The sequence below is a fragment of the Lissotriton helveticus genome, chromosome 5_1, assembly GCF_964261635.1.
Source record: "Lissotriton helveticus chromosome 5_1, aLisHel1.1, whole genome shotgun sequence".
NCBI lineage: Eukaryota > Metazoa > Chordata > Amphibia > Caudata > Salamandridae > Lissotriton > Lissotriton helveticus.
In genome coordinates, this window is record NC_136065.1 from 585,609,503 (window position 1) to 585,628,656 (window position 19,154).

At 41.3% G+C, this 19,154-nt stretch overlaps 1 protein-coding gene across 1 annotated transcript in view; it reads right to left on the minus strand.

The window, feature by feature from the left end:
• Window positions 1-13,499: 13,499 nt before the first annotated feature.
• Window positions 13,500-19,154, minus strand: part of LOC144754750 (mannose-binding protein-like) — a 143,678-nt gene continuing 138,023 nt past the window's right edge. Inside the window, exon 5 of the mRNA XM_078642938.1 lies at window positions 13,500-18,857. Coding sequence (XP_078499064.1) covers window positions 18,478-18,857 — 380 coding nt within the window. The 3' untranslated portion in view covers window positions 13,500-18,477. The remainder of the gene's footprint in view (window positions 18,858-19,154) is intronic.

The window sequence follows — 19,154 nt, forward strand, 5'->3', positions numbered from 1 at the left end:
GATGACATTTACTTAACAGATGATGACTTGGAGACTCACTTGAAAAGAGTGAACACCATAATACTTGGTTTCGCTGCAGAGGGTTACAAATTCAACTTCAAAAAGTCCAGAATTGCCCATCTGACGGTCCTATTCTTAGGATATGAGTTATCAAGTGAAGGCAAAAGCCTGGCAGACAATTTCCTAGAGAAATGTGCCGTAATCCAAGCTCCTAAAACACTAAAAAACCTACAGTCAATTCTAGGCTTCCTAAATTTCGGAAGAACATACATTGCAAATTACGCAGAAAGGGTCAAACCCCTTTATGATCTAATTAAACCAGACTTTAAAAGATCCAGTTGGACTCAAACACACACAGAAATTTTGAGATCCTTACAAACAGACATGCTAATTAAAACAAAATTAGAAACACGTGATAACACACGCAACCTTGTGATCCGAGTCATCCCAGGGAGATGCGGATTCACATACCTGACCTCTAATGAGGGAGAAAAGGTACCAATTGCATTTAAATCACACTTGTACACTAAGGCTGAAATGAAATTTAGCCCAACGGAAAAAATTCTTACAGCAACACAGACAGCTATAGCAAAAGAACGAGCCCTGGCACAAGGTAAACGAATAATAATCGTGACACCAATACCAGCCTTAGAGGCGGTAACAAAGGCAAGCATTCCAAATGCTAAAGCACTCCATCCGAGATGGATACAATGGGCTAATTCTCTTGCTGCAACAGACGTGGTGTACGAATTTGATCCTTACTTAAAAACACAAGAATTCCTCCAATATGAATTTGAATGTCCTCCGCCAACCGAAATTCTGCCTCTAGACCAATACGGCTGTATAATATATACAGACGGATCAGCACAACCCGCAGTAGAGGGTAAACAAGCTTATAGTGCTGCGTGCGCGATTGTTAAAGGTCGTTGGCACGAAGGGAAATTTAAACCAACCCTCACTAAAACCCAATCTCTAGGAGATTGCACAGCTCAGCGAGCTGAATTAATAGCATTCAAGATGGCGCTTGAAAATACCGATCGAGAATTCCCCACACTCATAGTGTGCGATTCGTATTATTGCGTTCAATCTTATAATGAATACTTGCAGATCTGGCTTCAAAACGGTTTCAAGGATGCGAAAGGTGGCACAATCAAGCATAAAATGCTATGGGAACAAGTAGCTCTTTTACAAAAAGAACTACCAAAGACTCACGTGATACATACACTGAGTCATCAACGTGATGGCGTTCACGTTGCAGGGAATTCATTGGCTGATGAGGCCGCGAAGGCAGCTGTGCAAACGGCTTCCGTAGCTGCAGTCACCCGGTCAAAAACAAAAATAGACAGCGAAATATTACAAGCTGTCGGCGCTTCAGAAAAGGATTCGATAGAACCACTCCCTAAAGGCTTTCCAGTAAAATACTCATACATAACTGATGAAAACAATGTTCCTTTTGCTCAAATCCCTGGAGTGGGGGATAGGGCAATTCCAAACATGGAACATAGATTAGGACTAATAATAGCGGCACACGAAGGGCTTGCTTCTACCCATGCTGGCGTCTCAGCCACTGTATCATTATTAAAACAGAGATACTGGTGGCCACAAATGAAAAGACAAACAAGGAACTATGTTCTAGCATGTGAAATATGTCAAAAAATGAAAGTATCAACTGTGAGACGTCCAGCACAGACGCCCCTTCTAATCTCGGATAAACCATTAGCCTGTGTTTATCTAGACCACTGCGGTCCCTTACAAAGGGATGGTAACTATAAATATATCTTGGTCGCAGTGGACTCATGCACGAGATTCATATGGATGTGGCCCCAGCGAACGGCTGACGCCAGAACTGTTATAAAAGATTTGCGGGTCTTCATCGGCACATACGCAATTGGCATTCTGCATTCGGACAATGGTCCTGCTTTTAGCTCTCGGGCTTATAAGGAGGCCATGGTCAGCATGGGCGTGCAATTGCGGTACTCTTGTCCATTTCACCCTGAGGGGAACGGAATTGTTGAAAGAAAAAACCGTGACATAAAGCAATGTATAACGGCAAAGGTATTAGGTTCGGGAGCTGGGTGGGTCAAACATCTAATAAGTGTCCAACGTAGTCTAAATAACTTGCCAAGAAATTCTCTGAAGGGATTCAGTCCGTACGAATTATTATTCGGAACTAGGATGTTGATCTCTGACCTTGATAGTCAGACTTCAGTGGTAATAGAAAAAACCTTTGATGTCAAAGACCGTTTGGCTATTTTGCAGGACTTAAACAAAACAAGAAAAGACCTGAGCAACATACAGTTGAAACAACAGCCAACAACCACTGAAGAATCACCACCTGTCCCAGCAAGACCTGTCTGGATTCCAAAAGTCGGGGATCTAGTCAGGGAGAAGGTCGCGGTAAAGAAGGAATTTGGGCCTTCTTACAGAAAAGCAGTTCCTGTCTTGTCTGTCAACGGGACAAGATCAGTTGTACTACCGCCACTTGCTGGAAAAAAGGAGAACCGAGTTGTATCCATCGACCTGGTAAAACCACAACATGTGGCCGATAACAAACAGTAGGCCAAGTGGACTCCCAATAAGTAGCAGAACACCAAGGTTTGCTACCAGTACAGAGGTCCTAACAAAGAGGCTCATCACATTCGAAACGCCTACAGAAGAACAACAAGGACTATGCAACAATGCAATAGAACTCAGACCTCTGAAAACCCAAATAAAAACATTTAGCAGAGACACACCAATCTACAATGAAGTACCGAGTAACAATGCGAGAAACAAAAATCCTGAAGCAATTGGAACAATTGACAGAACTGCATCCGGGTACTTCATCAACTTCGATGATTCCTCTGAAGGCTTCAGTGAATCAAAGACACAGCCATCATCAAAATCCTTTAAAGACAAAGCTAAGGAACTTTTGAAACAACTGAAAGAAACATATCTGGTTTCCCCATGGATTGAATTTTGGGTGGGTTTTGGTGCATTTATCCTCATACTTTGGCTCATCATGGTATTTACTTTGGGACGCTTCATTGAGGGAAAATATGCTAAAATGGACACAGCAAGTCAGAACATCAACTTGGTCCTCAAACCACACACATCTTCACACGTCGAGAAAAGAGAACTTTCTCCAGAACTTTCTTCAGCCAACTTCACAGCCAATCCGATACCTGGTGGGGTAGCCTGGGACAACACTGACTATGAAATTTATGGTCCGGTCGAGATCCTGAAATATCCACACCAAATCAAGATCTCTTTGCGTGACTTTGCAAAACCAAACTCATTTGCTGATGATTGGGACTTCGAGAGTATTAACAACATGATGTCTGATTTAGTAATGTCTGCTAAATTTACAAAACATGATTATTTGCAAGGTTCTACAAATTATGATAGTATGTATTGCTATAACCATTATGGTAACCATTTTTTGCATAAATCTGCACAACCTAGAAATGTTTTAAATTATAATCAATGGGAACATTGTGCTACACCTCCAAAAGTGAGCTCTAGAACCGTCTATGACAAATATTCCTATTTCTCAGGTTTTAACATAAGTAATGCTGAAACATTTTATTTTAAATTGTCAAACAAGAGAGGGATGAAAACCATGATAACCAACACAAAATTGATATATTCAGATTCATTCTTTGAAAAAATGAATACCTTTGGATTTGATTATTGGGACAAAAATGTTGATTTGAAAAGTGTTTGGGGTACAAAAGAATGGCAAGTACAGGGTTTAGAAGCTTTGTTTAGAGCCTGCATGATCCCAGAACAAATGATATTTTTAAATGACACTGTTCAACAAACCACCTGTCTTGGCTTAGCCAAAATCAAAGATTTAAATAACCCGTCTATTCCAAAGCCAACAATGTTTAGCAATAACTCTGATACAGATGAAGAAATAGACGTAAACCATATATTTAACCAAAACAGAACACATCCTGATTGGAAACAATGGTTGATCTGGCCCATAGATACAAATCACTGTCAAGATAGATTCCTGAATAAAACACAGGGTTTCAAAATGACCAGGCCAGACCCTAGATATCCCCAAAGACATCACCCAGGGATAATTACAACCTACAGTGTGGGCAAATTATGCCTTCAATGGCTACAAACTTCCACACTGCCTGAAATTAAGCAACACCTAACTTTACTTACTGATGGTGCTGACTTGCGTGATTTCATACTGGGACCACGCAAACAGCGTCAAAAGCGTTTCATAGCAGCCTCTGTATATGCAGCATACAATGAGGCCTGGAAGGTTACTCAAATTGAAACAGCAGAAAGAATACGGGAAATTGACCGTATTAATTTGGAAAAATCTCTTTCTGTAGTGGACAATGGGTTAATGACTCTGTCCTCCAGAATTTTTTCATTGGACAGCATTGTGTCTTCAGCAATCGATATATTATCGCAAGACTTACTGTTATTACAACATGGTCAGTCACAACTGCGTTCCATTGTACAGCTTGGCTGGACGTTACAAAATCTGCGTTCAGGCTATGTGCCTTGGCGTTTAATCAACACATCGTCACTATTCCAAATCTTTAATCTTACTGATAGACAAATCGGTATGGCGCAAAAGGGTGCTGATTATACAATCTTGAGCATTGAAAAACTAGAAAGATTACCGTTGACAATGTCAGAACGACCTGTCAGTGAATGGATAATCCACGGAATCATAAATATTCCAATCTCAACCTTCAGGTTTCAATACTGCCAGAAATATATACAGGCTGGCATGTACGAGAAATTGGGAAAGGGGTACCTTAAAACAACTTGGAACCTGCCCTATTCACATGCATGTGTCAGTAATAAAGGACAGAAAGTGTTTCTTAGTGGCAACAATTGTGCTATGTCACTAAGCGGCACGCTTCTGTGTAACGGTATTAGTTTGCACGGAGCCTGTGAAGGGAATTCATACAACCTTTCATGTCACCAGCAAGGCGCACCTGCAACTGAAATAGAACCATTCTTTCAAAGACTCTATAATGGGAGTTACATTCTTATTGTAGACCGCAGATGTTGCAGTCTTATGCCCGGGACTCCTTATCTAGTAACTACAACAGCGAAGGTCAAGTGCTGTGGACGTTCTTTGTTCCCCAGCTCCTTTCCAGACAGGGAGGCAAGGGCATGGCCCAGTTTGAAAATTACTTCTATTCGAATAGACACTTTAAGCAGAATGAAAACAGTGCTTCTTCAGACGCCTACAAGGCTCACGTCATCAAAAGAAACGTATGATCTACAAGTCGCAAGGACGACTGCAGAGATACATACATTATTATCAACTAATTCCCCCGTACATTTCGCGGAAATCCTGAGCGAAATCTTAAATATTTCTGATACCACTGGGGTCTCAAAGGTATTTAAGACAGTATTTTCGATGGCATTAACACCATTCAAAGCCATACTGGGTATTTTTCCAGATTTCGTCCATTCGATTTTTGGCGGACTTCCCCTGATCCTGGGACTAATTGCAGGAATCCTATTCCTAGTCCTTATTTTTCGTTATGGCAACCCATGTCACAGATCAAACTCTCGCGACAATGGAAGATACGATCCTAGCCATTGGATACCGGGACCGGATATCAAAAATCCTGGGACTCTCCCGGCTTAGAGACCTAAACATGACTTGGTTTCTATCATTTCGACCAATGTGGCAAAGGTGTGTTTTACCTGTACTAAGGTGTCTGCTATGCGGAGAAGAATGCGTGTTAGACACCTGTCTGACGCTACAATCGGATGCGCCGGTGGATGCAGATACACTGTTGGTTCCTACCAAGGTTCACGCTTTGTGCTGCCCTCAAAGGCTGCCAATCCTGATGACGGCATTCCTGGAATCTTCACCACTACGATTGAAGGGTAGTGAAGTTCAAGATGAAAGCAGCATCGAACAGGTACGACCTTCTGTCAGCAATGCGAATCAGAATGTCAATGGAGACAATCATGCGCACGAATGCATGGTTACCCCTATATCCGACTTAGTGGAACTTTCCCATGAAGCTGTTGACAGTTTTTTCGAAAGCCTGAATGATATGATGTGCTCTCCGGAACAGAAATAGAGACTTTTGAGTAAACTCGCACACGGCGTTCCCTGAATTCGGCCTTCAACTTTAAAAATAAAGTCACATGAACAATTTCACTCCAGTTCACGGACAGCAATTTTTTTCAGCAAGCCCCTTAAAATATTTTTCTACATATTTTTTACCGGGACACTGATCTTCTGCTTAAAGTAAGAAACTATTCCTAGAGAACTAAGATTTCTATTTTTAGATACTTTATATAGACTTTAGCTGCCCGCTGGTATGTTCACAAATATTTTATTATGTGATGAAATGGTCTCGAACTTCCTTTCTGTATAGCCATATTAAGAGCCATTTCATGTGTATTTCTCATATACCAATAAGCAATAATGCATAAAAATGCGTGTTTACTTTTGCATTTAATTCATAGCTTAAGTGCATACAATATATATGACTGCAATTTTTCAGTATATTTGAAAATTTCAAAGTACATTTATGTATTTTGGGGTGGTAAGGTATACACTATACTCTATAGTATGTTGTACTATGTTATACTATGCATAGATTAGTAGATATGACCATAGTTAGCGTGGAGTGGGTGTCGTGTATTTCTATAGGTTCTGAATCGATCCCCCTATTCCTGACCCTATTCTGGTTAAACTAACTAGCTGGTTAACTAACAGTCAGCCCATGAGGCAAGAACAGCCCCCATGATGCAGATACCGTTATCTGACGCAGTCACACTACGGCACAGGAACGTGTTATCTGATTAGGTCATAACGCTTGAGATCTAATTAGACAAGCGACATTCCTCCAGCCCCTGATAAGGCATACGACGTTCTCATAACAAATCAAACCTATGACAACCTGGAAAATCCGTGCGGCCATTGTTTTGATTTCACAGAGAACTTTAGTAAAGAATGTGCTAACGAGCAAGTCGTATGACATCTTTATTGACGTACCTATGTCCATCCTTACGTCAATCCCGGCACCTTTAAGGTATAAATATTGCCGACCTTGCCCTATGCAAACACACGCGTGGTGACAAGACGGAGCAGCCATACTTGCCGAAGCCGAGAGCAGAAGCAGACCCCGCTGGCAGCAGCCCCGCCTTCCTGACGCGCTGAGAGACGCGCTGCTATCTCAAGCCGAGAGACCCAGCACCGGCGTTTCTGGGCAGCCCTCGCAGGCAGCCTGGAATATCGAGAGCAGAGAAAGAGATACCATTCCTCATTCATCCTAAATTCCAGGTACAGAACTGAATAACCCCTCATAGAGAATTCTTTAGTTATTCACTTGGCAAAAACAAACTTAACTTAAACTGTAACTTTCTATTCCCGCCCACGCATTAGACTTAGGTCAGGTACACGGGGTAGGCGTATTTAGAAACACCAGTTGAGTACGTTTAGTCAAATGTATATGTGTATGTAAATATATTTTAATCATTTTAAACATCATATGGCTCAGAAACCATATCAATGTTTTTACAGTATTATTTTATACTATTGCTTTTAATGTATGCACTTTACTTAACTATAAGTATTGCAATAATATCGATCCATTTCTCTTGTACGAGAAAAGAGACTGATCAATAAATAACATCTTTTATTGAACACGCCCGTCTCTTCCATTTCTCTACATACTGATGAGACTAAGAATGCACGTACTGACTGAGTAAAATAATTGCCTTGTGCTCACACGACTCTTGAGATTGACTCTTGATTAGGGGAGAGAAAAGTTGTCATGTTCTATGGTTGTCAGAAACTAAATCCCTTCTTGTCTAATCAGGGGAGTTAATCCCTTCCTTGAACATTCGAGAAAGTTTCTAGCGAACTCTGAGCTTAGCTGGCAAACCCAAAAATTAAGTCTAGTATCGACAGTAGTAGACCTAGTTAACGTCTGGCCTAGGCCTTTACTGCTGTAGGTACTATTCCAATGCGCAGAGCCTATTGGGAAAATAGGAGCTACACTACAACCGTGTGCCTCATGGGAACAGTCCAGCCCGAACTGCCAAGCCATGCCTTCCCTGGACCGGAAACAAGCTTCCGAGGACCGGTTTCTGGCATTACAGCCGTCTTCAGCCCGGCTTGCTTGAATCCAGTGGCAAAGTGAGCAAGGGACTCACGTCTGAGCATACCCTGCGACACTTATGGCGGCCAAAGCGGTACAAAAGGGGGTGGTGATGGACGGAGCATCTGAAAAATCAAACACTCACACCCAGTCAAAAGATCTGGGTTTGATCCATCATCGTTCTTTAGCCCACTCTGCCACCCCAGTTCAGACATGGCTATATGCAAATCGGTCTGACCCTGTGCCTCATGGGAACAGTCCAGCCCCAACTGCCAAGCCATGCCTTCCCTGGACCGGAAACAAGCTTCCGAGGACCTGTTCTTGGCATTACAGCCGTCTTCAGCCCGGCTTGCTTGAATCCAGTGGCAAAGTGAGCAAGGGACTCACGTCTGAGCATACCCTGCCACACTTATGGCGGCCAAAGTGGTACAAAAGGGGGTGGTGATGGACGGAGCAACTGAACCAATCAAACACTCACACCCAGTCAAAAGATCTGGGTTTGATCCATCACCGTTCTTTAGCCCACTCTGCCACCCCAGGTCAGACAAGGCTATATGCAAATCAGTCTGACCCTGTGCCTCATGGGAACAGTCCAGCCCGAACTGCCAAGCCATGCCTTCCCTGGACCGCAAACAAACTTCCGAGGTCCAGTTTCTGGCATTACAGCCGTCTTCAGCCCGGCTTGCTTGAATCCAGTGGCAAAGTGAGCAAGGGACTCACATCTGAGCATACCCTGCCACACTTATGGCGGCCAAAGCGGTACAAAAGGGGGTGGTCATGGACGGAGCATCTGAACCAATCAAACACTCACATCCAGTCAAAAGATCTGGGTTTGATCCATCACCGTTCTTTAGCCGACCCTGCCACCCCAGTTTAGACATGGCTATATGCAAATCAGTCTGACCCTGTGCCTCATGGGAACAGTCCAACCCGAACTGCCAAGCCATGCCTTCCCTGGACCGGAAACAAGCTTCCGAGGACCGGTTTCTGCCATTACAGCTCTCTTCAGCCCGGCTTGCTTGAATCCAGTGGCAAAGTGAGCAAGGGATTCACGTCTTAGCATACCCTGCCACACTTATGGCGGCCAAAGCGGTACAAAAGGGGGTGGTGATGGACGGAGCATCTGAACCAATCAAACACTCACATCCAGTCAAAAGATCTGGGTTTGATCCATCACCGTTCTTTAGCCCACCCTGCCACCCCAGTTCAGACATGGCTATATGCAAATCAGTCTGACCCTGTGCCTCATGGGAACAGTCCAACCCGAACTGCCAAGCCATGCCTTCCCTGGACCGGAAACAAGCTTCCGAGGACCGGTTTCTGCCATTACAGCCGTCTTCAGCCCGGCTTGCTTGAATCCAGTGGCAAAGGGAGCAAGGGATTCACGTCTGAGCATACCCTGTCACACTTATGGCGGCCAAAGCGGTACAAAAGGGGGTGGTGATGGACGGAGCATCTGAACCAATCAAACACTCACACCCAGTCAAAAGATCTGGGTTTGATCCATCACCGTTCTTTAGCCCACTATGTCACCCCAGTTCAGACATGGCTATATGCAAATCAGTCTGACCCTGTGCCTCATGGGAACAGTGCAGCCCGAACTGCCAAGCCATGCCTTCCCTGGACCGGAAACAAGCTTCCGAGAACCGGTTTCTGGCATTACAGCCATCTTCAGCCCGGCTTGCTTGAATCCAGTGGCAAAGTGAGCAAGGGACTCACGTCTGACCATACCCTGCCACACTTATGGCGGCCAAAGCGGTACACAAGGGGGTGGTGATGGACGGAGCATCTGAACCAATCAAACACTCACACCCAGTCAAAAGATCTGGGTTTGATCCATCACCGTTCTTTAGCCCACTCTGCCACCCCAGTTCAGACATGGCTATATGCAAATCAGTCTGACCCTGTGCCTCATGGGAACAGTCCAGCCCAAACTGGCAGAAACTTTGCATTTATTTACAAACTGCAGGCTTTTAATTCATAAACTATTTTTTCTTAGTGACATTCTGGGCTAAGTGCATCAAATACAAGCTCATTATATCTTTATTTCAAGTTCACGATAAATGAACCCATATTAGCACTTATCTAAATATAAAAGGCACCAGTGACAAAAGGTGAATGAGCAAGTCACATTAAAGGCGATTGAATAAGTAATCTGACCAAGAGGGTGTTAATCAATGAGTGGAACGAAGAACAGTTTGTGGTGCTGTTGAGGTAGCTGTGGAGGAGTAGAGATTTGAGATCACATTTGAATGAGGGGAAGGAGGAGTTACAGCAGAGATCTTTAGGTAGCGAGTTCGAGCTATTCGGAGCATTACCTGAGAAGGAGCAAGACTGAGATGATTTCTTCTAGCAGTTTGGAGGAATGAGAAGAGAATCGGAGCTTCTCAGTGTTTGGGCTCTTCCAGCTCTTGGGGTATTGGTGTCTAACTATTGTTTTTTTTTTATGAAGCAATTTGTGGGTGATGCAAGCTGTCTTGAAAAAGCATTGTCCTTCGATGGGAAGCCATTTAAGACTACTGAGGGTATGAGAGATGTGGTCAAATTCTTTGGTACCTGTGAGGAGTCTGGCCGCGGCGTTAAGAGCTGCTTCATTGGGTGTCAGGTGGCATTTATGGGTTACAGTAAAGACAGAATTGATGTAATCGAGATTTGAGATGACAAACGATTACACTACCGTCTTATGATCCTATTGGGGGATAAACGGATTTACTTTTTTGAGGTATCTGAGTGTGCATAGCGCTCCTTTGGCAGACTTGTTGATATGCTCCACCATGGACTTGTTTATGTCCAAGGTGATGCTGAGTGACTTAACAGAGCTAGAGAGAGATAAGGTACAATTAAGAGCATCCAGACCCTTGATCCATTCTAGGATGGGCAAAGGATTTGTTCTGGGGGAGAAGGGAAGCAGTTCTGTCTTCATGGGTTCATTTAAGATAGTTGGTTTGGAGCCTTGATTGTATAGTAATAGGTGTGTTGATCAGTTGTCTAAAGTCACTGGGTGAATTGGTTTTGCTGTAGAGTTGTATGTCATTGGCATGTAGGTGGTATTTGACCCCTGCTGGGTTCAAGATGCCGTTGAGGGGTTCAATGAAGAGATTAAATAGGGCTGGGGAGAGGATAAAGCCTTGGGGTTTGCCCTGCGCCACAGGAGTTGAGTTAGAGACAGCTGTGGATTTTTATTTGCTGTCGGCAATGTTGCAGATAGGACATAAACCATTTCAGGACTGTGTAGAGCTGTGGATTTACTGTATTGAATGCCACAGATAAGTCAAATTGGAACAGGAGGCAGGCATCACCTTCATCCAGGCTACTGTGAATGCCGTATGAAATATTGAGCATAGTGGTTTTGGTGCTACAACCTTTCCTGATCCTGATTGGAAAGTGTTGTGGAGGTTGAATTTCTCAATGTGTTGGTTTAGTTGAAGGAGGACACATTTCCCCAGCGTTTCGGCTAGGAAGGGGTAGTTTCATGATGGGACTGAGGTTGTTAAAATCATTGGGATCCATTCCTGGTTTATTGGGGATAGGGGTGTCTTGACCTAGTTGGAATGAGTCGGGGACACAACCTGAGGAGAGAGGTGAATTACTATTTTTGGTCCAGAGCATGGAGATGATATGGTTGAGGTTCTATACTAAGCTGGAGGGCAGTGGGTCAGAAAAGTGGGCTGTAGGCTTTAAGTGTGCTATTATTTTGAAGACTTCATTTTCAGTCATAGGTTTGAAGTCTGACCACTTAACATTGTTTTTGAGCTGATGGTGATCCTGATTAAATACAGGTGTTGTTGGGATGTGTTGGTTGTTGGTTGAGCCCAGGAAGGGGGTTAGAGTGACGACAGAGGAGTCAATGACACAGTTGGACAGGGATGACAGACTGATATCATGGATAAGAGTCTGCAGAATGTTTGAAACTTTGTCAGTGAGGAAGTTAGCGATGTTTTCGCAGTGTTCAATGGTGACTGCTGTACCTGGGTTTGAGGTAGTAGTCGCTTTATTATGTTGAAGAGCTCCCTGGGTCTGCTCTTCGCGCAATCCAGTTGGTTGTGAAAGAAGGTGGCTTTTCTCTGAAGATGTATTTCTTGTATGCCAGCCGTTTAGATCTTAAGAGTGAGAGGTGAGCCAAAGAGAGGTTTTGTCTCCAGAATCTTTCCATTTGTCTTAATTGTCTGCTTGCTATGTTGATGTTAGAGTTGAACCAGGATCTAGAATGAATTTTCCTGTATCGCTTAAGCTTACTTAAGTGGTTTGATTTTAAAGACTCTCCTGGATTTACCAAACCTTGTGAATCTGGGAATGCGTCAGAATCCATGGGTGTTGTGTGGGAACAACCACAGCAACAGCCTTGGAAAGCCCTTTTCACCCAGAGTAAAATGTGAAAAGGTGCCATATTTACAAGGCCATTATAAGCCATGCATGGGGGCTTTGCTGGCCTTGTAAATATGGCTCAGCATTGTGTGCCACTGAAGGATAAAAAAAAGTGATGCTCCTATGGCGCAGGAGTCTTGTAGATATGCCCCTACTGTAGTCTCTCTTTGAAGTCAGAATGTTCTTGAAAATGTTTGTACAACATATTCATAGAAAGCTAATGGACACATTTTAGCATAGAATACCTTACACTTAACAGTAATTTATCATTAATCTCAAATAAGTTAAACATTTTAATAATGAAATTCACCAATTTTGTCTTTTCCACGTGCATTATGGAGCACACAGATTGGTCGTCTAAGTTTCACTCCATCCTTCATAAGTTAAATATTGGATATATTTGGTAAACAAAATTAAATTGTTTAAAACCTTATATGTTTAGCTTTCAACCTAGCTCAGCTATCCCTGGGAGAGTGTTTATACATTTAAAAATAGCAAAATAAAAGCAACATTCTGTCAAAATGATGGTGTTTTATAGTTTTACATCTTTGTGCAAAAAATCCAGCACATTTTTACTGATGAGTTGTGGACTCTGACACCACCGTCACCAAGACACCAGGTAATGGATTGATATGAATGGTTTGTAGCATCATTATCTTGACTGTTAGTGTTTTGTTTTCATATTCAGCAGTAAAAGGCAATTGAGAAGCTGATATTGACCAAATCATGATCTCAAAGTAGAAAGACTTCTCGGGTTCTGTAAGACACACATGAAAAAAGAATACCTGCTTCTTATTTAATAAAATTCTTGTTTTGGCTTTGTGTTTACACATTTACTCCTACATTCATGAAAAATGTACTTGTAAGAGCACTGGTGCTGACACCACAATATCCTGGTAATGTCATCAAAGAGTTTTCCTTATTAGACATATGGACCTATGTTGGCTGGCATGAAGCTATTGAAAGGGAGAAGATATCCCAAATACATTTTTAACTTGTGAAGCCAATATGACTCTACCATAAGGACTAGGAATTGCCAAATATGGTTAAAACAATTTTATTTTGGATTACCAATCAATCCAGTATATAAACAAACCAATTATAAGTTCAATAAGTATAGCAATACAGCAGATAAGCTGAAATATCACAGTAAGTTGAGCCGTAGTAAAATGAGGTACAGAATTGTGATAGGCACACAATAAAAAAAAAGTTAAAAGCAAACAGGTGTTCCATAAAGATTCTTCTCTATCACTTCTAAAACATAGGTCAAATATAGGATTATTTATCAAGGCTCTCTGTTTAGGAAGCATTGAAGGTGTCAGCATGATCAGACTTCAGTAGAAGTTTTTGGAAAAGAATACGTTTTTTGCATAAAGCTTCACACTGGCAAGAATAAGGTAAGCAGAGAGGTCTGACATCTCGAAGTCTAAAGGGAATCTGCCTTCTCTAACTGTGATGATGGATTAAACCCAGATCAGTTGACTGGGGGTGAGTGCTTGCAATGTTCAACACTCCGTCCATCATCCCCTTTCGTTTTGCTTCTCTAACTGTGAGAACACCAATTAAAGTAACAGGAGATTCAGAAACATCCAAGCTCCTTTCACACCACCAGGAACCAACCAAAGTGTTACTTGTGGGCATCAGCAGTTTCCCTTCAGTTTCCCATGGCATCAAAACTTGGAATGTAGTTCTCAGCCATGAACATCTCTCTGTCCTGGTACATGATGACCATAAGTCCTATTTCTACCATTATTTCTCCACGTTCACTGCCAAGTTCTTCCCTCCAGGCCTCACCATCAGCAGTCTAATACAAACAATAATCCTTTCTCTTCCTAACGAGAATCATGATAATGCACCTGTAAAGAAAGAAACAATATGCTGGCAAGGCAAAATGCATTTATATTGAGGCCTGTAGTCAGGCTAAGTTAATTTAGTAGTTAACATGAACTTCGAATACATGGATATACATACAAATTTGTAACTTCAAGAATAAGTGAAAAACATGAGTAAAAGAGTAAATGTTTACATGTTTCAGTTAAACATTAGTATACATGTTTACCAAAATCTTATCCCTGCAAGAATTACATTTCATTAATGCATTTACATGATTCACACACGTTAATGAAGTTAAGACACACAGTGAATATAATGTCAGGTATGAGTATATAATTGCATAATTGTGACATATAAGGGTAGAGCCTAAATTGTACTGCTCTTAATCTCATTTAAAAATGGATTTTATGAAAATGGCAACGTCTTAATCAATCAGTAGGCAGAGAGTAGAATTTGGGAACTGCATTTCTTCAAAATAATATGAATTCAGATTCTTTATAAATGCCTTTACTTTGTTTTTTGATTTACACTAATCTGATTCATTTATTGGTATTTGCCTTGTATAATGTGTTATACAGTCATTTGGACTTATTGTTCTCTTGAAAAATTCCATGAAAGAGGAATATTCTGCTGCAATGGCTCAGGATCACACACGTTTGGTAAAAAGATTCTACCTGCAAACTCTAAGTCATTTTAGGGTATGTTTCATTGTCAAGAATTAAAGACGGGTTTTTACATTTGAAGCTTCATTAAAATCTGATCGTAATAATGTCATGCGATCTCTACTCTGATGATTGATGGGCAATAAAAACACTTAAATCAATTACAGTAACTAGGGCGCTCATATGGATTCCTTCTCCAGCACTCCTAGTTGGCTCATAAGAGTAGTAATAAGGTTGACAGTAACAGTGCACTCTCGGTGGTTACTCCTCTATAACTTGTGGTTGTACGTTTGAAGAGTATTTACCATGGCTTACTGTATCCAGTGCATGCTTGTGGATTGCTCCGCTTTCACTTCTGGATGGACACACAAAAGGCATTTACTATTCCTACCTGTAACAATTTTAGTCTTTTGGGTATCTCTTTCTCTTTGATGGATATAATGTAATACTTTCTCTAACAACCTTAACCAATGCTTTCCTACAGGTCACTATGCTATCCCTCCTGGGGGTAGTCTATAAAGCCTTCACCGCTCTGCGTAAAAGTATACATTTCCTCGATGCGACTAATCATCAGCGATTATGGCTGAATGTGAACCACAGGAGCTGGTGTTTTGGCCATAGCCTCCTTGGAATATGTTCTTGTATTTTTCAACCTACATTTGCAGGTTGTTTAGGTTTAATTGTTTTGTGAGTCTGCATGCCTGATCATAAACTTAGGGCTCTATTATCAGTGTATGCATGGGGCATGACCCAATATTTTGTAACCGTGACTGTCTGAAACAAATGGTTATCTGTTCCTCATTGGATGATTGTAATGAGCATTTCTCCTGCTGCTTGCAAGCAGAGCATGTTTGTGTGCGGCTTTTCTAATGCTCGAACACTCCCAAGAACCAGATCAAAAGTGGTGTACAAGAAAATAAGGTAAGATTCCAAGAGCCATCTGTATGAAGCAAATTCACATTCGCAAACGCCGAAATTCGCAGAATTTCGGCGTTTACGAATGCGAATTTGCCAAATGGTATGTATAAAGGAAAATCTGGTGCAAAACAAGCAATCGCAAAATTAGCGATTCCTTATTTTGCAATTGCATTTAGGGAATCGCAAATTTTGCTATTCCTTAAATGCAATGTATGAAGTAAAAAAAATGCAAATTGTCCTTAAGGAATCGCAAATTACCACCAACTTCAAGTTGGTGGTAATTTGCGAATTCCTTGAAAAATGCACATTTTTGCATTTTTCAAAGTGCCATGTGATGCACATACATGCCCTTAGGGCATGTATGTGCGCCACATGTGCACCCATGCCTATTTCAGGGGTGCAACAGGGTGTCCTTTGGACACCCCTGCACCCTTGAAATTATTCTCAATTTGCGATTCTCAAATTGCGAATCGCAAATTGAGAATAGCTTCCCATTCATTCCTATGGGCCTCCTGGCCCATAGAAATGAATGGGAAAGTATTCCTTAATTGTGATTCGCAATTTGCTCATCGCAATTAAGGAATACTAAGAATTCGCAAAAAAATTGCGCATTTGTACATACATCCCAATTTGCGATTCTGAAATAGCGATTTCTAAAAAATCGCTATTTCAGAATCGCAAATCAGGTTGATGATACATATGGCCCCAAATGTCTAATCTCTTTGTAAAAAAATATTTATATACCTGTCTGTATCTTCATATATAATGTTGTCTAACAAGACAACTTTAATGTCATTATTAATCTTGTGGTAAATAAATTAGTTTTTTTAGATCTGGTCAGAATCAACCCTGGAAACCCCTGCAGTCCGCTAAGATCCCATCTCTGTGTGGTCATGAGTTTTGGGATGGCCTCTACAAGGGTCAAAATACCAGAAGAGTATTTGAAGAAGAAAAAAAAGTGGAAAAAAAACGATACGATAAAAAAATACATTACTTATGCAGAAATTCATGCTGTGAAAAAGAATATATATATTTTTTAGTTTTATGTAGCGCGAACTAGACCCAAAGGTATCAGAGTGCTTTACATGTGCACCAGTTGCGTTACAGATGGATACATTCATTATTTTGTTAGGCACGGGGAAAGAAGGTGATTTGCCCAGAATCACAGGGTGTTGAGTGCCCCTGCTGAGACTCAAACCCATTTCCCTATCTCTGAGGTCACCCACTCTAGCTGTTAGGCCACATCTTCTTCACATCTTCTCCACATCATTATGATTTGACATAGGAGAATTATTTATAAACATTCCGAATCGAAAGGAATATTTTAGATAATTTGTGGTGAAACCTATTAAATGGCTAACTGTTAGTTCACGGTATTTATGGACTGAATTATGTTTTCATCATCTCCCATTGAAACCCCTATAAAAACGTAAACCATAGAAGGTCGATTCATTTTGAACTGATAATTAAATGTGGAGAGCTCAGTTGAAGACAATGGTATAGATTAGGATCAATAATAGATTTAGGAATGCTGCCAGTCACATCCGGTTGGTAAAAGTTAACTGGAAGTAGAGCGGCCTATAATTTTGATATGCAAAGACTGCTATACTTAACATAAGCACTGTGGGCCTGATTGTGAGATTGGTGGATGGGTTACTCCATCACACACGTGGCAGATATCCCTTCCGCAGTATCACAGGTTCCATAGGATATAATGGAGTAACCCATCCACCAAACTCGTAATCACGCCTTCTATCTCTTTTTGTCCATACTTATGTATAGTGGCTTTAACTACATAGTGAATTCCAATTAATTTTCGCATAAGTGGATACGTAAATTCTAAATGTCAGTTAAAATGAGATATATATAAGATAAATGGTGCTCTCCTGGCTTTAATATACTATTTATTACCATTTCAGAGAGTGGCTAGGGCCAATGGCTCACTGAATATGATCACTCACAGGGACCACAATGTCCTTTGCCTCCTTCAACAATGGTTGGAAATTGTATATTAAATTCTATGCCTCTGCACATGTGATTTATGGTATTGTGTCTTTTCATACACATTTTCTTTAAAAAATCATTTAACCAATACCAAGATGCAATGGATTAAATTTGTGCTGTGAAGTAAAATAACAGAAAATAACAGAGGCCTCATGACTATTAGCTGATTTCTTTCTGTTTAAAGTCATTTTAACATGCAATGAGTGAAACACTAAGCACTTTAATCACCATGTTAGTTTTACTGCACTTTGGTCAAAGCATGCAAGGTAGGCATTACTCTACAGTAAACAATGTCTGGATATGCACTGATTAGAACACTGTTTTACATGTAATTGGACCACATTTATCTTCACTGGCATGACAAATAACGGCATATTTAGATACATTAGTGATACGTTTTTTCTAAGGCCCTATGGATTCAGTTATTGTTTTCTACTGTTACTATTTCATGCTATCTATTTTATAGTTTGTGTTTGTCTGCAGGTGATTTACTAGAAACTCAGAATAAGGTATTTATTAGACATAATATATTAACGATTTGACTTTTGTTCTCCAAATGTAATCCAGAATATGGGTTATGACATGATGACAAATCAATGATTTTAAAATTCACAAATAATGGATTCGGTGTCGCTGCATGATGCATCGTTCCATTTGCCATTGGAAAGCAAGTGCACACAGTCCTCCAATCCTTTGTCATTATTAGGTTCACCGTGATGCCATTTTGTGTATGTGATCTGTCCTCCACCTGAGTACTGGAATGTGCCTTCTTTCTGCAAGTCATCCATCCCAAGGAATATCCGTTTATTAGTGTTGACAAGGATTTCATGAAGTGCTTGATTCTCTGCCTCATTTCTTGGCGTGGCAAGAATACCTCCTGCTTTCCAACATATCGCCTTTCCATTCTCATAATTGGCTCGATGGTCACTTGACACAAATGTTTTGCTACCCACTGTTTTCGTACCAGACTGGAAAGCTGAAACTGCAAAGGGGAATATACAGGTAAATACAGTTCTTCTAAGAAACAGATTGCATGGCCATCACCCTTCCTGTCCCGTTTAGTTTTCCTTTCACACCCCGATTCAGTTCTCAGTGTAGAGAAATCCAATGATTATACTCATGATTAAACACACCTATGTGACAAAGGAATAATTGAGACTCAATGACATGGGGAATGAGATAATCCCACAGCAGCCTGTGAGTGACAACTTCCGGGTCATCAACCTTGCTGCTATCACCACTGGCTGAGCCAGATTGGCATGGTCCTTGATGCCCTCTA